The sequence below is a fragment of the Oryx dammah genome, unplaced genomic scaffold (genome assembly GCF_014754425.2).
Source record: "Oryx dammah isolate SB20612 unplaced genomic scaffold, SCBI_Odam_1.1 HiC_scaffold_5, whole genome shotgun sequence".
NCBI lineage: Eukaryota > Metazoa > Chordata > Mammalia > Artiodactyla > Bovidae > Oryx > Oryx dammah.
In genome coordinates, this window is record NW_024070189.1 from 52161692 (window position 1) to 52184401 (window position 22710).

The window sequence follows — 22710 nt, forward strand, 5'->3', positions numbered from 1 at the left end:
TTTTGTTTACATTTTTGTGTTAGTTGTTCAGTTGTGTCCGACTCTTTGGGACCCCATGGACTGCAGTCCACCAGGCTCCTCTGTCCGTGGGATTCTCCACGCAGAAGTACTGGAGTGGGTTGTCATTCCCTTCTCCAGGAGGTCTTCTGATCTTGATATCTCAAAAGTGAATTTGTTTCAAGTTCTTCTCTTTTAGTTTTGTGTAAGTGTTACTCAAAGGCTCAACAGACTCAACACAACTTAAAATGGAAGAAACTTCTGATGATTTTGACTTAATTACTTCAGGCAGAGAAAAAGTATCTGATTATCTTCTCTAGGCTAGCTTTGTATTATGAAATTTAGCCTATTGATTATTATAATAAAAGTTAAAGACATAAAAGGCATATTAACTACTTTGTGGGGGGATGGGGAAGAAACCAGTGAAATGCAATGAAGATTAATTATATAGCTTCATGTTCTGTTAATTGAGTTTTTAAATAGTTTTTTGATTAACAAGGATATTATCTTCCCATTTGGGATGCTATTTCATATGCCACCAGCATCTCAAAATGATTCTTAGAAGATAAATCCCCATGCTCATATGTGATTTTCTTTTTTATACTAATATTGAGGTTGAGAATTCCCCTTAAGCCAAATAGGTTAACATACAAAAATTAATGGAAGACAATTGGAATTACTGTACAAAAGAGAAAATGAAGATAGATGATAAGATTGTGTTTAAAGGTGCCACAAGTAATGATAAACTACTCAGAGAGCCAGCCGAAAGGAAGAAAAAGCCATTACTCATGGTATCAGCCACATGTTTCTCAGAATTTTTTATCCACAAACCTTCAAGATACTGAGTCAAGAAAAATTGTGATAATAAAGTCAAGAATGACTCCAGGCATCATAACCATGGGGAATTGAATTGAATTCACCATCAATTATCTTTTAAAAAAATTGTGCTTATCTCATTATAGCTGGGTACAGTTTTTAATCTTCTGCTAGAATACAGTCCTAGCTTTACAGTTTTTAATGAAAAATAAAACCAACATTCAGTTGTAAAGCTAGACCTTAAAATTATTCACCAGCTGAAGACACATTACGTTACTGAGATGTCTACTTCTATCATAATACCTATGATCAGATGAAAAGGTATACTTAATTTGTTTTTCATGCTATGAAAGTAATAATTGTTTATTGTAAAAAATTTAGAACATTCAGAGAAGCGGAGTGAAGATAAGGAAAGCATTCCTATCCAGAGAGAACCACTATTAAGGGCTTTTTAAAAGGAATAGCAAAGTGACATGGATAAATCTGTTTCTTACCAAAAATGAGACATATTCTATAACTTTGCAACCAGATTTTTAATTTAATAATATAACATTTAGTAACAGGAATATCTTTGTAATTATGAAATATTTCTCCTAAAATACTGTAACATTTTCAATGACTGCATAGTATTCCATGGTATGACTTTTCTATAGTTTATTAATGTCTCCCATTCCTAGACCTTTAATTCTCAGTTATACATTATGTGGAGATAGATGTTGGTATAAATAGATAAATGATTGGGGGAAAGGCATAGTATAAGCTATGTATAGTATGTTACATTTATTAAAAGCAGTTATATAATTCTGCATCCAAAATAATATAAGGATATACACAAAATGTTCATAATAGTTGTCTTTGAGGAAGTTTCATTTTTTTACTTTTATTTTCATTTTCTACAATTATATGTACCAGTTTTACAATAAAATGAGAAATATAAATCTATGTATGTGATATTATTATAGGTTTGTACCCCTCTTCAAAAAATGCATAGAAAAAATACTGCAAACTGTAACTGTATTATTAACTGTACTGTAAACTGTTGATAATGGTGGTTAATAATGGTGGTCCTGGACTGGAGGGATTTTAAGAATTTTTATTCTTAATGTTATACCTCTATTTTCTCTCTTTCTTAGTATAGTAATTTATCATTCATAATAAGAAAAATATGAGAATTGTCTTGCCATTAGGAAAGAATACATTCCAAAGCCAAGCAATAGAAAATAATTGGTACTAAGATTCACTGATTTGGGTTCTTCTCAGCTCTAGTAGCTAATCTACTCTGATCTCTGATTCGTAGTTAATCAAGTGACTATATAAATATGGCCCAAGTTTCATTTTCCCACCTTAAAAAGCAGGTCATTATGCAGTCTGTATTCGGGAAGGGGAGGACCAGAAGACCATTGATAGAAAGTTCTAAATTCAACCCAGCGTCTAGGAGAGGCTTCTTTGCCTTCTGTCCTAGTACAAGCCGGGCTGAAAGCACAGATCTTACCCTTAGCAGACTTGACAGGAATGCCAGCAGACACAGCCAGCCTGTGTGATGCCCACGTGTTAGGAAGCGGGGGCCCTTCTCTGTTAGACTAGCCAGATTATGGCGGGAAGCCCACGTCACCATGTGGTTGGTACTCTTCAGACTGCTGAGAACAGGGCGCTTGCTGAGAGGAGATGGAGGAGGGAGGTGAGGAGCAGAGAAACTAGGGAATCCTAACACAGGCTGGGTAAAGGGGCGGCTTTCCTCCCCTGACAGCCTTGCAGAGAGGAAATAGGATGTGCTGATGTCGTCATGGGATGCAGCTTATGCTGTCAGAGCAACATCTTATTATTGCAGAATAGTTGCCCAATTTCCTCATGCCAACAACAGCCGCCATCTGTGAACCATTATTAGAAACCCAACACTGGGTTAAACTCTCTACATGCAGTCTTCCATTTAATCCTCAAAGAGTCCCATGAGGAAGACATTTGCTTTCCCCAATTTACAAATAAAGAAACTGAGGCATAGAGAAGTTAAGTATCTCTGTCTATAAACTGAGGCATAGAGAAGTTAAGTATCTCTGTCTGTAAGATTGAAATATTAGGGACATACTTATACTAAAAAATTACTCCTATTTCTGCAATTCAAATTGAACTGGCTATTCTGTACCCCTTTTCCTGCCCTATCTGCTACTCTCATTTGTGTGTCACTCCAAGACCAGTTAGGCATCTACTGCGTGGGGATCCCAGTCCCCGGCCACATGGTGGCTGGAGTTGGAGTGGGAATGTGGCCCAAGGTTGTCTGCTTTCAAAGCCACCCCATGCAAGCACAGAGCAAGACACAGAGGAGGCAATGGAGTCCCTGCCATCCAGGAGAAAAATGAGAATAGATAGCGAACATAGGATCTGACAAGAAAGGCCTACAAAGGCATGCAGTCACAGGCATGATCTATTTGACCCAAATATGTTTCCTTAAAAAATGGATTAACATATGCACACTACTATATGTTAAATGGGTAACAAGGACCTACTTCCTGCATAGCATAGGAAACTATACTCAACATTTTGTAATAATCTATGAGGGAAGAGAATCTGTAAAAGAATATATCTATATATATGACTAAATCAGTGTGCTGTACACCTGAAACTAACACAACATTGTAAGTCAACTCTACTTAAAAAAATAAACATAGAATGGAAGGCCTGCAAATGGGGCATGCCACCTCCAGCTCCCCTGAGACCCCAGCCCTTTCACTCACTCCCCTGGCACTGACTACCTCCCATGAGCATTCGAGTCCTCACCTCTGTTTTATTTGCTCTAGAGAATGACAGGGGTCAGGAAGTGGGGTAAAGTCCTGGGACAGTATAAAGGTGAGCAAAGTCACTTCCAGCCAGGGACTCAGAAGAGAGACTGCAAGGGGAAAGCATTTGGATGAATCTCCTTCTCATGTTACTTCCCTGAGTACTGCTAGCAAGATGCACTGTATAAATGAGATACATTCATTCATCCACCCCGTATTTATTGAACATCCAAGATGGTTGGATGGCATCACCAACTTAATGGACATGAGTCTGAGCAAACTCCAGGAGATAGTGAAGGATAGGGGAAGCCTGGCGTGCTGCAGTCTATGGGGTTACAGAGTCAGACACAACTGAGCAACTGAACAACGACAACCATCATAGGTGCTTGAAGGTGTAGTTAGGAATACAACAGACTGAATCCCTGTCTTCGATGATTTTATGTTCTAGGGAGGAAGGTAGGATAACTAAGTGGCTAGGTAGTAAAATGTACTTTGAAGAAAAATAAAGCAGGAAGAGGGGGTGGAGAATGGTGAGGGAAACATCTTTCTGTAGGTTAATTAGGAAAGGCTCCTCTGAAGTTGGGACATAAACAGAGAGAGCAAAGTGAAGGAACAAATCTTGTGAAAAGGGCTTTCCTGGCAGAAGGTACAGCTAGTGCAAAAGGCAGGAGTAGGGTTAGCCCATACAGGGAGCTGTAAGGAAGCCAGGTGGCAGAAATATGAGAGGTGGCAGAGAGTAGGGTGGACAGTGAGGCCATACAGCGTGAGGCCCTAGGGGTGCAGGTCATGGAGGGCCTTTTGGGTCATGCTAGGGACAGTGTTAGTGAGGGGGGCGGGGTGCAAGCATTAGACCTACGTCTCAGGGTTATTGTGAACACTGAGTAAATTCTCCATGGCAATTGTGAACATGGTTATATTGTTAATTCTATACATGTTGCGGCTACTCTTATTCAAGGTTCAGGGCATATTTTTATTGAATGAACCCAATTAATGTGTAAGCTATAGCTTTAACAGTCCATTGTCAGGGAAGCCATTTCTCTCAGCACAATAAATGGTTTTCTTTGGAAGCATGAACTCTGCCCTCAAAGACCTTGAGATGTGCACACTGTAGTCCTTGGCATGAGCCAGCTTCCGTAGTAGTCCCGTCCACTGACCTCCACTTTTCCCTGCCCCACCACCCCACCCCCATCCTGCAAAAAGAAAAAATGGACTTCTTTACGAGCTTACTCTCACTGTCATTATGTTTCCTCCACAGATAAAACTGTGAAGCTATGGAAAGTCAGCGAGCGTGATAAGAGGCCAGAAGGCTACAATCTGAAAGATGAGGAGGGCAGGCTGCGAGATCCTGCCACCATCACCACCTTGCGGGTGAGCACAACTGTCTTTCAGTTTCCTTGGCAACCAGGGTCAGGGGAGGTCTGGCCACACACTGGCTGCTATTGAAAGTTACAGCTCTCAGGTGTGAGGAAGGGAGATCAGGCAGAAACCCAGGCTACCTGAGTCTCTGGTGGCAGATGAAGGAGCAAGAAGGCACCAAACTGTGATGACTGTAAGTCCACACATTTCCTTTTGTCACCAAGGACTTGCCCACAGGACCACTACACAGTACTATGTTCCTAGCCTCAGCCTCTTTCCTTCCTCAAAAGTGTCTTGAGCACCTTCAAGGTACAGGGATGGGACTACTCATATGGGAAGTTGGAATCTTGTGATGCAGGACATGAACTTTTAAATCGAACAGGCACAGGCCTGGATTTGAATTCTGCCACTTACAGAGTCACGTTCCTTTTTCATTTTTTGTTTAATTTTTATTGGAGTATAATTGATTTACAGTGTTGTGTTAGCTTCAAGTGTACAGCAAAGTGAATCTGTTATACATATATCCATTCTTTTTTTAGATTCTTTGCTCATATAGTCCATTGCAGAGTATTAAGTAACATTTCCTGTCGCATTCTCTTTTTGAACTTCAGTCATGCAAGTTATTTTTAGTTTCTCTGTCTGTAAAACAGTGAACCTAGTACCTCACTGTGTGTGAACTTCTGAGGCTAAAATGCAGTATGGATGGAAAGCCCTTACGCCATGGCTGATACTCCAGAAATGATCTCTACTCTTAGTCTAGGTAGCTTCCTCCCTGCCATTGAGACGTGCACAGTCTGGTAAGAAAAGAGGATGTGTAGGACTAATATGTAATGTTTATAACACTACACAGAGGGAGATAAATGCAGTGAGAGTCAGAGCTGCAGTTTGATCAAAGGAGGAAGAAATTATGTTTGGTTCTGGGAGACCAGGATAGTTCTGGCAGGGAAATGGTGTTAGAAACGGATTTCTAAAAGCTGACTTTTAAAGGATGGCCCTTTAGATAGAGTAAAATGATTTAGGACAGGGTGATGACTTTAGTTTTGGAGTGCTCAGTGTGAATGGTAAAGCAGGCAGGTTTTGAGACCAGCCCTGGCTCCAGGCAACTTCCTGAATTGGGTAAAATACGTGCTTTCAGATGCCAGCAGCTGTACTAAAGACCAAAACCTAGGAAAAGAGATGTAGAAGTTGTTGTTTAGTAGCTAATTCATGTCCAACGCTTCTTGCAACTCCATGCACTGTAGACTGCCAGGCTCCTCTGTCCATGGAACTTTCCAGGGAAGAATACTGGAGTGGGTTGCCATTCCCTTCTCCAGGGGATCTTTGCAACCCAAGGGTCAAAGCCATGTCTCCTGCATTGGCAGACAGATTCTTTACCAATGAGCCACATAGGAAGCCCAGACACAGAAGTACTTGTGGGAAAAACAGGTTGTTTCCCTACATTTAGAGACAGATGTGGGAACTGAATGATCGCTGAGTTTCATGATTATCTGGCTTATTGGTTTGTTCATTCATTCATTCACTTGTTTGTCTGTTATTCAGCAGATGCTTTTTGAGCATAGACTCTTTGCTGGCTATAGACCTGGGCTGTTGCATGTGTATGCAGTAGTAATTGATACCTGCTCTTCTACTGAGCTTCTTCTGGGCCAACAAACATTGGTGGCTGTTTCCTCCTGTCTGTCTGTGCCTTCAACATGGAGAATGGCCATGGACATCCACCTTATCAGACTGGGTCAATGCTCTAACTGCTCAGAGGTTTTGGAGACCCAAAGGCAGAGTAGTGAAGAGTATGAACATTGAGTTGGTCTGTCCTGGGATAGAATTCTGGCTCCATTCCTCTCTGGCTGGGGCCTTGGACACATTACTTAAGTGCCTCGTGCCTGCCATATCATATCTGCACAACAGGGATGAGGGATGGTCACTACTTCCTGGGATTGTTGTGAGGATTCAGTATTGATAGTTTGGTATTACTCTCATCAGCAGCATTTTCATGGGCTCCAAAATCACTGCAGATGGTGACTGCAGCCATGAAATTAAAAGACACTTGCTCCTTGGAAGGAAGGTTATGACCAACCTAGACAGCATATTAAAAAGCAGAGACATTACTTTGCCAACAAAGGTCTGTCTAGTCAAGGCTATGGTTTCTCCAGTAGCCATGTATGGATGTGAGAGTTGGACTGTAAAGAAAGCTGAGTGCTAAAGAATTGATGCTTTTGAGCTGTGGCATTGGAGAAGACTCTTGAGAGTCCCTTGGACTGCAAGGAGATCCAACCAGTCCATTCTAAAGGAGATCAGTCCTGGGTGTTCATTGGAGGGACTGATGCTGAAGCTGAAACTCCAATACTTTGGCCACCTGATGTGGAGAGCTGACTCATTTGAAAAGACCCTGATGCTGGGAAAAATTGAGGGCAGGAGGAGAAGGGGACGACAGAGGATGAGATGGCTGGATGGCATCCCTGACTCAATGGACATGGGTTTGGGTGGACTCCAGGAGTTGGTGATGGACAGGGAGGCCTGGCGTGCTGCGGTTCATGGGGTTGCAAAGAATCAGACACGACTGAGCGAATGAACTGAACTGAACTGATCTGAACTGATTACCACCTAGTGATAGTAGGTCATCTACATGTTTGAGAAAATTCCTATTTTCCTTTTCATATAATTTTTATACTGTTGTCATCACTACTTGGCAAGCAGAGTGCTGGTGATACAGAAAGAGTGAGACAGTATTTCACCCCTCAGGACTTTGCAGCCCTATTCAGGAAATGAATCAGGGGGCCACTGGGGAGTTTATAATGTGAACTTCTGCCCAGATGTTACCTTTCCCTTGTTCACTATCTGGATGGAATTTCTCAGGTGCCACCTCCAGGCTCCACTATGAATTCCAGTTGTCCATGCATCCAGTGAGATTTCGTACATCTGTTTAGCCTCTAGGAGAATTCCATTCCCGTGATAAAGAGGGAAGAATGACTCTGTAAATTTCCCTAGCACAGAGATTGTCCCCAGAATGACACAGTGATGTTATAAAGTGGACTTATACATATCAAACATGGAAGGAGACCCTGGCAGGTGGCTGGGACTTAGAAAACCCCAGTTCTGGTTCTTGTGTCTTATTAGCTCTCTGTGGGCCAGTGAACTACCCTGGGCCAATGAATCACATTTCTTCTCTCCACACTTAGTTTCTAAGCTACTGAACAGAGGACTGCACAACAGCAGTGGTCCTGCAACTGTTATAAATGGAGCCAGTTATAAATGGGGCCAGTTATAAATGGAGATTCCCAGGACTCAGTCCCAGTGATCCTCTGCAGCAAGTTGAGGGGTCCAGAGGGATCAGTATTTTTATCATGAGCCCCTGGTGATTGAGACAAAGGGATCTGTTCTCCCTGGACTTTTAGCATCTCTAAGGCTCTTCAAGGCTCTAGTTTTTTATGAGCCTCTGTTACTTTTTGATCATCTCAACAGTTAATATACCAACTCATGAAATGCATTCGTTATCATATCGTAAAACTCTTGTCTACCTTCCTAGGCTTTCAAGTATCCTCATTTCAGTGTAAACATCCACACTCTGGCGTTCTTTCAGTGCAAACACTGAAAAGGCCAGCCTTCTTTCTCTCTGATTCCAGTGGTAGAAGAAAAAACACCAGGCAACCCTGAAAACCATCGTTTCAGAACAGTGACTCCAAACAGAGAATAAGCTGATGTGATATTAATCAGACCATAATTTACTAACATGCTCTGCTCTTGAAATTTGCATTGCCAGCAACTGTGGCATTTTTTCCCCTTCCCTGTCCTGTGATTACCTCTCGTTCACTTTCATAGTTTCCAGTTCTACGTGGATTTTGAGAGTGAGAATATTTAATAATACCCGATAGCTAATTAATCCTCACTGAGTAATGAACCTGCTATGTTTCAGTGCTGGGAGGCTCAGCTTTTCAAAATATGAGTGTGGTTATTTTTTTTTCCTTTTTTCATGCAAGATAACCTTTCAAATCCACTCACTCATTACCCACAGAGATTATGAGAAGCATTTCTATGAACCCTGTATTTCCTACTAAGTATTATAACATTCAAAGTAATAATCATGATGAGAGTTTAATAATAACACCTTATAAGCTGTAAAATACCATTTTTATCACAAATTGTTAACTTACCTAATTCCCTGATTCATCTTCAGACTGGTCAGTGAGGAAGGCAGGACTGGTATTTGGCAGGTGGAGATGCTGGGAGCTAGTATTTATTGTGCACTGACTGTATGCCATGTTGCATACTGTACCTGCATGGGCTACTTCATGAGGTACAGTTCACTGCTAAATTCTGTTGAACCTGTGAGCTTCACAGAATTTCAGTAAGATGTCTGAGACCAGGCAAGGCTAAGCATCAAATCCTGATCTACAGGGCCCTGAACCCTTCAACCTGATGCTGCCTCAGAAAGGGAAAATGACTTTACCCAGTGACTCACCTGGGTACTTCCAAGCTGGGTCTAAAGATCAGGAGCTATGACTCTTCAGCTTGGACACAGACACTGGCCTTGAAATGGTTTTCTTAATAATCAGTGCTGTTATTGTGTGTGTGTGTGTCTCTCCCTTTCTCCTCTCTCATCCACACAAGCACACACATTTCCAGACCTCTGACCTCACCTTGAGGTCCTACATAGTTCTACTTAGCAAGAGTCTCCATGCCCTTCTTTTCAACTTGCCAAAGCACACAGCTAGGAGGCCCTTTCTTGGCAACAGAAACTCAGTTGAAGTAATTTAATTAGCCCAGGAGGGGAGCTGGGTGGTGAGAAATCACACTTAGCGCATGTGTCCATGCAGAATGAACCTGGAGTTATTATTTCCCTCATTAGGCTCAGCTGCTGAGGAAACTCAGGCCAGGTGGAAATGTGCTTTTGAACCAGTTATGATACAAATATTGAGTCTGGAAGGTGTGGGCTCCCAACCTGTGACTTGCCATAACCAGTCTGCTGCAAAATGAAGGGGATGTAATGAACTCAGGCTTTCTAATGAATATTCCTTATAGCTAATAATATCCATGTTTATTGAGTGCTTACTACAGGCCAGATGCTGGATCATATATCCTTGTATCATCTTGTCCTGACAGTGACTCTCTCAGTAGGTTCTGTTATCCTTTCTGGATCATCCAAAGCCTCACTCCTTCATTTCTCTGCTCAAGTGCCACCTTCTCAGAGAAACTGTCCTAGAATTCTGTAGGGAAAACAGCACACTCACATCTTCCCATTCACTCTCGGTATCCTTACCCTGCCCCTTTTTTCTTTGTTTCTTCTTATAATCCTCTCTTATTGTGAATATTATAATATTATGTTAACTTCTGGAGGCTGGGTAGAGTTTGGATAAGCACAGTAGCACTGAAGTTCTTGTAGCCTGTGAGAAGGTTTCAGTGTTGAGCCCTAGGAGGCAGACAGAAGATCCATGGGTGTGGGAATACTACTTCAAAAAGTAAGGGGTAACACAACAAGGTCCTACTGTATAGCACAGGGAGCCGTACTCAATATCCTCTGAAAAACCATGATGGAAAAGAATACAAAAAAAATGTATACGTATGTATAACTGAATCACCTTGCTGCACAGCAGAAACCAACACATTGTAAATTAGCTGTGCATCAATAAAAATAAACAAGGGCCTTCAGAGAAGAAGCTTTTTAGAAAAGGAGTCCACAGTGCATATATCTTTTTGGATTACAGTTTTGTATGGATATATGCCCAGGACTGGGATTGCAGAGTCATATAGCATTTCTATTTTTAATTTTGTAAGGAACCTCCATTCTGTCTTCCATAGGTGGCTGTACCAATTTACATTCCCACCAAAACCACTGCCCTCTTTAGTCTTAGCTTTTTTCCTGGCCAGATGTATCATTATTCCACTGTTGGCCTCCCCTCCTACTTCCCTAAAATGTAGGCGCCATGAAAGCAAGAACCACGCGTCTTCTCTCCTGTAGCTCAGGCACATGCTAGGTACTCAGTAAATGTTTGCTCAAAAATCTCAAGGACAGAAAGTGGCGGCGCTGGGATTTGAACCTAGTCCATCTGACCCCAGATCTGTTGCTTTTCATTATGATTCCCTACAGCTGCATCCGAAGAAAACACTAATTCATGGTTTCAGAGCAGAGGGATTTCGTTATTTGGGACTCTTGAGATTCTTTGGCAAAGCTTTCTTAATGTATGAGCTACATTTTGGGGGAAGTGGAGGGCAAGGGTGATGGCTGCAAAGGCTTCTCTGCCAAAAGCTGAGCACACAATCGATGCACTATTTTTTAGAATAAAGGTTAATTATATCATGTTTTTACACACGTGCCTTCTGCTCATGACTAGTTCTATCAGTTCAGGATGCACACATTCTTTAATTTTTTTTGAATATAGCTGATTTACAATGTTGTATTAATTACTGCTGAACAACAAAGTGATTCACTTATATGTAAGTTCTTTTTTCTATATTCTTTCCCATTATGGTTTATCATAAGATACTGAGTATAGCTCTCTGTGCTATACAGTAGGACCTTGCTGTTTATCCATTCCATATATAAAAGCTTACATCTGCTAACCCACCTCCCACTGCAGCTGTCCCCCAAACCTCCACCCTTGGCAACCACCAATCTGTTTTGTACGTCATTTCTTTTTCATAGATAGGTTCATATGCGTCATATTTTAGATTCTGTATGTAAGTGATATCATGTGGTATCCGTCTTTCTCTTTCTGATTTACTTCACATAGTCTCTAGATACATCCATGTTGCTGCAAATGGCATTATTTTGTTCTTTTTTATGACTAATATTCCATTCTATCCATACCTCATACAAGTGGAGTCAAACAATATTCGTCTGCACTTTATGTATATTGAAATACATTTTTAAGGTTAACTTAATATTTGTCCTACAGGTTGTACCTTCTCTTTCCCCCCTGTGCTAAACAGTAGGTTCTCATTAGTTATCTGTTTTTCATATAGTAGTGTATGTATGTCGATCCCAATCTTCTAATTTATCTCTCTCCTTTCCCCACCAAATGTCCATATGTTTGTTCTCTGTGTCTGTGTCTCTATTTCTTTTGCCAATAGGTTTATCTGTACTGTTTTTTCTAGACTCCAATATGTGTTAACACACTATTTATTTTTCTCTTTCTGACTTATTTCACTCTATATAACATTCTCTAGGTCCCTCTATGGCTCTGCAAATGACCCAATTTATTCCTTTTTATGGCTGAGTAATATTCCATTGTATGTATATGTGTGTGTATACCATTGTGTGTATATGTTATATTCCATTGTGTATATGCTGCCGCTGCTGCTAAGTCGCTTCAGTCGTGTCCAACTCTATGCGACCCTATAGACGGCAACCCACCAGGCTCCTCTGTCCCTGGGATTCTCCAGACAAGAAAACTGGACTGGGCTGCCATTTCCTCCTCCAATGCATGCATGCATGCTAAGTCGCTTCAGTCATATCCAACTCTGTGCAACCCTATGGCCAGCAGCCCACCAGGCTCCTCCGTACACAGGATTCTCTGGGCAAGAATACTGGAGTGGGTTGCCATTTCCTTCTCTGCGCTGTGTATGCACATATACATATATATCTTCTTTATTCATTCCTCTGTTGATGGATATTTAGGTTGTTTCCATGCCCTGGCTATTATAAACAGTGCTTCAGTGAACACTGGGGTGCATGTGTCTTTTGAATTATGGTTTTCTCCACGTATATGCTCAGGCATGGGCTTTCTGGGTCATATGATAGTTCTATTTTTACTTTTTTACTGGACCTCCATACTGTTTTCCATAGTGTTATATCAATTTACATTCCTACCAACAGTGTAAGAGGGTTCTCTTTTCTCTACCCCCTCTTCAGCATTTATAGTTTGTAGATTTTTTAATGATGGCCATTCTGACCTATGTGGGATAGTACCTCATTATAGTTGTGATTTTCATTTCTCTAATAATTAGAGACATTGAGCATCTTTTTATGTGCCCATTGGCCATCTGTATTTCTTCTTGAGAGAAATGTCTATTTCAGTCTTCTGCCCATTTTTGGATTGGGTTGTTTGCTTTTCTGCTGTGGAGCTGTATGAGCTGTTTGTTCAGTTCAGTCTCTCAGTTGTGTCTAACCCTTTGCAACCGTATGAATTGTAGCATGCCAGGCCTCCCTGTCCATCACCAACTCCCAGAGTTCACCCAAACTCCTGTCCATCAAGTTGGTGATGCCATCCAGCCATCTCATCCTCTGTCGTCCCCTTCTCCTCCTGCCCCCAATCTCTCCCAGAATCAGGGTCTTTCCCAATGAGTCAACTCTTCACATGAGGTGGCCAAAGTACTGAAGTTTCAGCTTTAGCATCAGTCCTTCCAAAGAACACCCAGGACTGATCTCCTTTAGAATGGACTGGTTGGATCTCCTTGCAGTCCAAGGGACTCTCAAGAGTCTTCTCCAACACCACAGTTCAAAAACATCAATTCTTCAGTGCTCAGCTTTCTTCACAGTCCAACTTTCACATCCATACATGACCACAGGAAAAACTATAGCCTTGACTAGACAGACCTTTGTTGGCAAAGTAATGTCTCTGCTTTTGAATATGCTGTCTAGGTTGGTCATAACTTTTCTTCCAAGGAGTAAGCATCTTTTAATTTCATGGCTGCAGTCACCATCTACAGTGATTTTGGAGCCCAAAAAATCACCGTTTCCACTGTTTCCACATCTATTTCCCATGAAGTGATGCCATGATCTTCGTTTTCTAAATGTTGAGCTTTAAGCCAAATTTTTCACTCTCCTCTTTCACTCTCATCAAGAGGCTTTTTAGTTCCTCTTTGCTTTCTGCCATAAGGGTGGTGTCATCTGCATATCTGAGCTTATTGATATTTCTCCAAGCAATCTTGATTCCAGCTTGTGCTTCTTCCAGCCCAGTGTTTCTCATGATGTACTCTGCATAGAAGTTAAATAAGCAGGGTGACAATATACAGCCTTGACGTACTCCTTTTCCTATTTGGAACCAGTCTGTTGTTCCATGTCCATGTCTAACTGTTGCTTCCTGACCTGCATATAAATTTCTCAAGAGGCAGGTCAGGTGGTCTGGTATTCCCATCTCTTTCAGAATTTTCCACAGTATATTGTGATCCACACAGTCAAAGGCTTTGGCATAGTCAATAAAGCAGAAATAGATGTTTTTCTGGAACTCTCTTGCTTTTTCGATGATCCAGCGTATATTGGCAATTTGATCTCTGGTTCCTCTGCCTTTTCTAAAACCAGCTTGAACATCTGGAAGTTCACAGTATATTTTGGAAATTAAGCCCTGGTCAGTTCCATCATTTGCAAATATTTTGTCCCTTTCTATAAGTTTGTCTTTTTGTTTTGTTTATGGTTTCCTTTGCTATGTAAAAGCTTGTATGCTACTGCTGCTAAGTCGCTTCAGTCGTGTCCAACTCTGTGCAACCCCACAGATGGCAGCTCACCAGGTTCCCCCGTCCCTGGGATTCTCCAGGCAAGAACACTGGAGTTGGGTGCCATTGTTTTCTCTGAAAAGCTTGTATATATAAGCTTAATTTGGTCCCATTTATTTTTGTTTTTGTTGCCTTGAGAGACTGACCTCAGAAAACATTGGTATGATTTATGCCAAAGATGCCAAAGAATGTTTTGCCTGTGATCTCTTCTATGAGTTTTATGGTGTCATGTCTTTAAGCCATTTTGAGTTTATTTTTGTGTATGGCAAGAGGGTGTATTCTAACTTTATTGATTTACATGCAGCTGTCCAGCTTTCCCTATACCACTTGCTAAAGAAAGGACACACACATTTGTGTGACTTTACTGGATTAACATTTTCCACCTGAAATGACCTTGATGTTTGCACATCCCATTGGTAGCAATTTAGACACCCTCCTAGCCATAGTCTAAGGCACCATGGCAAATAGGCATGGGCATTCACCAGCTCTGAATTCTGAATCTTCAGGATTATTGCTAATAGGTCATGGGATTCGACAGGTTGGCTAAACACACTTTTTTCCCAAAAGTGATCATTTTGGTGAAGCAACTAGTTAAACTGCCTGGTCTGCTTTTTAGGGAAATGATTAAACAAACCACTGGTTTTAGTTTACTAATAAAAGTGGCTGCATTGATTCAGCCCTTCCTAGTGATAGACTCTGCATTGAGTAGTTTTATGTACACGTTACAGTTTGTTCATCATCACAGTCCTGTGGCTTATGCCTAATGCCCATTTTATAGATGTGTAAATAGGAGATCAGGGAGATAAGCATCGGCCTCATAGATGATAAGTGGCAAAGCTCAGAATAGAGCCCAGGTCTGTCTGATCCCATAGCTTCCTGCCCAATCACCATCATACAGAACTATTTATTGCATGGTTCTTGATCTAGACAACAGTGAGAATAATAACAGCGACAGGCAGAACTCTTCATTTTCTTACCCTACTTATGAGTGCCTACTATGCACCAGGCACTGTGTGAAGTACATACTACAAAGTGGGTCTTACAAAGATGAGTGGAGCACACTGTCGTCCAGGGGCAAGGAGGGGAGCATTACAAATGGCTACAACCTGAAATCAGTTCAAGCAGTGGATTTCAAAGCACAGTGCCCCTCAGTCACTTGTATATATATTTTAGAACACAGTCACTGGCCTCATCACTAGGAATTCTGGTTACAAAGGTCTGAGTCATACCCAATGTCGTTACTGACCAGCTCCCTCCTAGAAACCGCCCCCAAGGGATTCTGATACAGGTGATCCCTGGGTCAGACCTTGAGAGATACCAAATCAGGTAAGCATCCAGAGAAAAGCACAGAAGATCACCATGGTCGTTCAGAGGAAGAACAGAAAGAGAGAGGGGTAAGACTAGGAAAGAGTTTGCAGAACACGTATTTCATGCTGGGCGGTGGGCAGGGGGTGGGGGAAACGGTAATCATTTAATGCTCCAAGGATCTTGAGAGTCAAACGGGACATGCCCTGTTAGTCCCCTGTTTCTGACAACCTGGATGTGAATATCTCCACAAGAAAAGAGGAGGAACTGGGAGGCTCTGGGAGGCAGAACTGAGGATCAGATGCATTCTGTCTAGACACAACCTCTGTGCTCTCTTGCTGCCCCTGTGATAACTGTGGTGACGCTCACTCTGGGAGAATGGGTAATCCCAGGCTCATGGTAGGGCAAATTATTGGTTGAGGCAGGATCACCATCCGTCCCTAGGTTTTAATTTTGGGCTTACACTTCGACAACAGAGGCCCCTTAAGACACAGATACAGTCTTCCCCTACCCATTTTTAATTTTTCTAGACTTCACTGTGGTTTGTTGCTGCTCTGGGGGCTTCAGAGCCAACCCTTTTACAGTTTCAGCCTTCCTTTCCTTATATTTGTTGCCAGTAACAATGAAGTGTTTAGCTACTGCAGTGCACAATCAATCAAGGCTGTTCCATATTCACAGGCTCACAATGGCACCCGGACGGCCCTTGGATTAGATTAACTTTGTGAATGTGTCACTCTGGGGTGGGTAATTTCTCAACCTGCGCTCATCCCCCCTCCTGTCTCTGCGGGGGGATACTGCGATCCCCCATTGATTGACTGCCCTGCAAGTGGATGCTGGCATGTGATGTGTGTAACTCAGCGGGATGCACATACTCTGTGTTTATGAAAATAAATAATCATTTCTGTTATCGTTATTGATTGCCATCATTATCTGATTCTGTCGGTCTGTATCATGGGGTTTCAGTTATAGAATCAGAAGGCACTCCACAGGAATCTCAGGCACTACCTCCCCACCAAGCCTTGGTATTTTGACACATTCACCTTTTGGGGCTGATGGTTGTAGATGTCCCTGTCCTGTTCTTTGGCTAATATTCAGTGAGACAAAGGAACTACTTCCACTGAAATAACAATAAGAGCAGCAGGCACTTGTTAGCATTTGCTCTCTTCCAGAGAGGCTCCTTTGGCTACTTTAATCTTCAAGGTAAACCTGTAATGTAAGTACTAAAATGGGCTTCCCAGGTGGCTCACATCTGCCTGCAATGCAGGAGACACAGGTTCAATCCCTGGGTCAGGAAGTTACCCTGGAAAAGGAAATGGCAACCTACTCCGGTATTCTTGCCAGGAAAATCCCATAGACAGAAGACCTGGAGGGTTACAGTCCATGGGGTCGCAAAAGAGTTGGACACAACTGAGCATGAATACATGCGTGTAGGGACTAAAATAAACCTCATTTCAGAGATGTGGGACCCAAAGCCAGATTGGTTAAATATCCTGCCTCAGCTCAGACACTAGTAAGTAATAGTACTTGGACTTGAATTCATGTCTCTATGATTCTAAAATCCATTCTACTATTCTGCCTCTTGTGCCAAATATAATGCCTGATATATTCATCTGAATAGTTAATATAAACCAAAATATGAATAAACAGAGGCTAGAAAAAAGAAACAACGGTGAAGTAGATGGTAGAAGTTGCTGGAACCTTGGGCATAGGTGAGGTTTCTGTTTTGTTGGAGGGAGGGGAGGTTTGGAGCAGAAAGGATGCATGGGTTCAGACCATGGTTCATCCAATCTGGATGATCATCAGAGTCTAAGAATGTCTTAAATCATCCCCAGCTGGCCAATTCAGAATCTCCAAGCACAGGGCCAAGAGATTTACCCATAGTTCTCGGCTATATTCCAGGCAGTTCTGAATATCTGCTAGGCTTGAGTACCACTGGCATAATGACTGATGAGGAGAACTCCAAAGTTCTGTGATTTGATTTTGTAAGTTCTTTCCCCCTTCCTACCTCAAGGTTCTATACAGAATCATCTGAGGGCAACATTGTTATCCAGTGTGATTGGTTGCCTTTACAAGCAGTGAGTGATTTAGTGTGTGTTTCTTCTACAAGCCAGGCTCACTTCAGCCTCCTGCTAGGCACAGGCAAGCCCCATCTCATTGCAGCCCGATAGCAGTCCTACGGGCTCAAAACTGTTTTCATCTCCATTTTACAGACATGGACATTTGATTCAGAAAGCTGAAGGTACTTGCCTATGGGCTACCGCTACTAAGGGGCAGAGTCACATTTTTTCAGCCAGGTTCAGTATGACTCCAGAGTGTGTGATCTTTAACACCACGTTACAGAACCTCCAAGAAAGGGCTCAAGCTCTGACCACATCTCAGCCAACATCTGTGAAATAGAACTCATCTTGCATTCTCCTCACAGAGATCATGCTCTGAACTAGAGTAACGTGCTGATGGTACTGACAGGATGCCTTACCATCACCAGATGCTCAATGTATGTCATTACCTTTCTCCTTTCCTTTCCCATCTTGTCTTTCATTTGGATACCAGGAGTTTCCAGAAAGTCTGATGAATATTTTGGAAAAATTCAAAGCAGCATTATGTTTTGATAAGAGCAAATCCAGCCACCCATTCTGCTTTATTTTGAACGTCTGTTTGCACCGAGCCTCTGAAACTGCCTTAGATTTAGAGTATTTTCACTGGCAATAAAATATTTTCTTTCATCTCAAAGTGACCTTTGTTATGCTGCATTTACCACGTAGTAATTAGATCCAAGATAAACGTAAATATAAGCGGACTCCTATACCTGGCTTAAGATCAACTTTTCTTTGTCCCTTGCTCCCAACCCCTTTGGAAGGCATCTGTGGCTTCTCGAATGTGATAGAAACTATTAATAGTAAATGACAGTCCCCACAGATACACTCCATGACAGCGGGAAGCTGAAAAGTCCACTAGTATCGGAAGAAGAAAAAGATCATATTAGAGAAGGAAATCTCAATGTTTCTGTGGTCCCTGGTGGCTCAGAGCCACCAGGGAAGGTCTGAATTTTGGAGACACGGCTAGGACAGGGCAGGCTGCCAATCTTTTCCAGGCTTTGCAAGCCAGGATCTTATCATTATGTCAAACCTAATTCACACTGACCCAGATGGATTTTTCTCAAAAAAGAAGTCATTAGAATAATTTTCTTCATCTTTTCCTTTAAAGAGCTCTCTGCATACTTTTATTTTTTTTTTAATTTATTTATTTATTTTTAATTTTTACTTTACAATTCTGTATTGGTTTTGGCATAGATTGACATGAATCCACCACAGGTGTACATGCGTTCCCAAACATGAACCCCCCTCCCACCCCCCTCCCCACAACATCTCTCTGGGTCATCCCCGCGCGTCAGCCCCAAGCGTGTCATATCCTGCATCAGACAGACTGGCATTTCGATTCTTACATGATATTATACATGTTTCTCTGCATACTTTTAAAGTCAATGGAAAATCCAAGACACAGTTGGATGAATTGAGGATGACAAGTATCTACATTTTCTGCATCTTTCAGATGGAATTATCTGAGTTATCAGTGTCATGGGAACGACCTTGTCCGTAGATCAGGTCCTGGCTCTCCAATGTGAGCTCACTGTTGGCTGGAGTGACAGGTGTGAGGTCCAGCCCCTGAAACAACACATGTGTGTATGTGTGTGAGTGTAGGCGTGCATGCAGCACAAGTATGAAGGAGCTCATTGTTCAGGAAACCTTAGAATGTTAACATAGCCTAGAGCTAATGTGTAGTATTTTTCAATTAAACTTATTTAAATAGAGATCAAAATATGAGCCTAGGTTCCTTTTGCTCCCAAGTTATGCAAAGAACTCATTTGCAATCACAAGAAGAATTTTAGGGCCTCTGGTCATTACATGTAAGAGTGTTCTAGAAAATGATTAACACAAATGGATTTGGAATCAAATTCAGTAGAAAATGCAAACACTTTGATCTTAGGACATTGCAAACCAGACTTCAACTGATGCACTGATTTTAAATGCCTGTCCTTACCAGAGAAAAAGCTTTTAAGTATTTTTCTAGAGATGAGAGTATGGAGGAAGATACTTTCTTTTCTTTGGTGCATAAAAATAAGAAACTGCTGGAGAAAATATTTTTTAAGTGTGGCTTTATGTTAAAGGAGATTGTTATCAATGGAAAAAAAGATTTAATTCTCTGGTTTCCTTAGAATGATTGAGCCAGAAGGGAAGGAATGTCAACCAAAAAGATATTAGATTTGTGTGTATTTGAGTGGAAGAGAGTAGATCACACTCTTGTAATTTTTTGTTTCCATCAGATGATCAGTTGAGTTCATGTTCTTTACCAGAAATAATGTTAAAAGCAGTGGGAAAAGCAAACATACAAGCATCCATGCTCACAAATGTTTATTGCTGAAGAATATCTGGGAAATCCTAGCTTAAATACATTAAACAAATTTATTTACTTTGCAGTTTCTCAAGACCTTTAATATATGAATATATCAAAGTCTAAGAAAGAGATCGTGTGTGCATTATTTACCACCAAACCTGTTTGACCATGAAAAACCCTTTTCTCAATTCATGGGATTACCGTTCTTTTTAACAGTCTACTCAAAATGTGGTTGTTGGCCCAGTGCCGGTCCACAACAGGATAAAGAGCTCGTACCCACATACGAATCATTCGTGTCATTAATCCACTGTGTAGTTCAGCTGACACTTTTATTTCCCATAGCAAGACTTTCGCAATGGATGAAGCAGGGCACTGACTCTGGCTTGAGCTCCTTATCTCGTCATAGACTATTAGCAACCAGTTCAGGGATCTGTTATTTTGAGTAATACAGGGATAGACCTCACTTTGGGAGATGCTGGCTAAAAGAATTGGGTCAGGGAACAGTGATCAGCTTGGCAGCGTTTCTACTCTCATTTTCCTACCATCCAGTCTCAGAATCCCATGATGGAGAAAGAGCCTTAACAGAGTCTCCCTCTTGACATACAAGTTCATTCTCATTATTTTTTTTTTCAAACTTGAAACTTTTAATTTGGTCTTGGGGTATAGTTGAGGGCATCAGAGGATGAGACAGCTGGATGGCATCACTGATGCAATGAACATGAACTTGGGCAAACTCTGGGAGATGCTGAGGGATGGGGAAGACTGGCATGCTGCAGTCCACGGGGTCACAAACAGTGGAACACGACCGGGCTACTGGACAACAACATAGCCGATTACCTACCTTGTGGTGGTAGTTTCAGGTGAACAACAAAGTGAATCAGCCATATGTTTCCATGTATCCATTCTCCCCCAAAACCCCGCTCCCATCCAGGGTGGCACATAACAGTGAGTATATATGACCTTTCCAAAATGCCTAACTATCCCGTGCCCCCGGCAAGCGTAAGTTCATTTTCTAAGTCTGTGAATCTCTCTCTGTTCTGTAACAAGCTCATTAACTGAGCACTTTCTAGTGCCTAACACAGTTCCAGGCACTCTGCATACTTCCTCACTTAATCGTCCCCTTAGTCCTATCAGCTGAAAACTATGATGGCCAGTTCACAGGTGAGGAAACTGTACTCCATATAGAGGAAGTGACTTGTGCAAGGTTGTTTGCTAGCAAGTGGCAGAACCAGAGTTCATCCCTGACTATTTGACTGCAGACCCTCCACTCTGAACCACCATGTTATCTGGCCTCCCAGTAGCAATGGTTCTTAATGGTTGCAGTCAATGTGGACTTTAGCCTATCATCAGGACTTCTTGAAAGAGAAATGACTCTTTAGCCAATCTAAAAACCATCACTGTTCACAAATGTCTCCTTCTGTATAATCTATCATCTATCTAACATGCATTTGTTTTAAAAAGGCTCCATATACATAGTCATGTGTTGTCCCTGCCCTCCCATGAGTCTTATAATCCAGTGAGGAATTAGCTGGCTATAAGCTTCTGTTTGAAAATAGTAACAGCATCAATCTTGTGTACTCATGCCTGATGTCACAGTCTGTCCTGTGGTGTATTTAAACACTGCCTGAACCTCTTCTCACCATTTTCTCTTCTGCCCTGTGATCCCACTTCCTGATTATTTTCAGGAGTTGAGAATTATGCAACTTCGACTAAAATAAGGACATAGTTTAATGCCAAAACATCCAGACACGAGGTGAAAACTTTGTCCAGTTATCCTGCTTTTTCCATTCCAAGCATGCAGATGTTTAGAAACATCTGAAAGCTCAATTAAAAAAAAAATTCTTTGTTTTCCAAATGCAAAGAGCATCTGAGAAAAGCATCCTGGGGGGCGGGGGTGGGGCGGATAACATAAATATCTATCAGTACAGACAAGAGAGTAGGAGTTGTCAGCTTAGATGCTGAGGCAGAAGTGACAGAATGAAGCCACACTCAGTTACTCTGATTTGTTTCTGTAGTAAAGTCATTTCTGTATGTGAACTTGCAGATGGCTAATGAGATGGGCCTTTCCCTACTTGATCGTGAAATCAGTTAAGAACGTGAGCGCCACCTCAGTCTCTTGCTTATTCATTTTTTCACTAATTCCACAGGTATTTATTGAGTGTCATAGACCCTGGCATTACGGCAATGAACATGAATGGCAAGTCCCTACCCATGACCTCATGCCCTGTCAGTCTCCTTTGGTAGAAAGGGCATGAACTGGATGCCCTTAATATAAAACTGGGTAGGGGGCTGCAGAGGAGAGGTGCATGGGAGAGCAGAGGATGGCAGAACTGATCCATTCATGAGCACAGAGAATAATTTCCTGAGCAACTAACAACAGAGCTAAAGCAGGAGGTAGGTAAGGAGAGAAGTGGGAGGAGCCTTCCAGGCAGAGGCTGGAATGCCTCGGGCAAAGGCTTTGAGGTGGGAAGTTGCACCAGAGACCGGGGGATGGGATGAAGGCCAGAGTGGCTGGAAGGCTGAACACAGGAGATATGTGGTCCCTGCCAGATGCAGGTGATCAGGCAGCCAGATTGTGGCCAGACCATCATAGGCTTTGCTATATGCTCTTTCTCCCCAAAGCAATGCAAACCCTTTATTCTTGGCTCCA

The 22710-nt window shown here is 41.9% G+C and overlaps 1 protein-coding gene across 7 annotated transcripts in view; it reads left to right on the forward strand.

The window, feature by feature from the left end:
- The window catches only part of PPP2R2B (protein phosphatase 2 regulatory subunit Bbeta), a 482191-nt gene that overhangs the window by 354855 nt on the left and 104626 nt on the right, over positions 1 to 22710 (forward strand). For all 7 annotated transcript variants that reach the window (XM_040239786.1, XM_040239787.1, XM_040239792.1 and 4 more), the window contains one exon: positions 4840 to 4952. In XM_040239786.1, coding sequence (XP_040095720.1) covers positions 4840 to 4952 — 113 coding nt within the window. The remainder of the gene's footprint in view (positions 1 to 4839; positions 4953 to 22710) is intronic.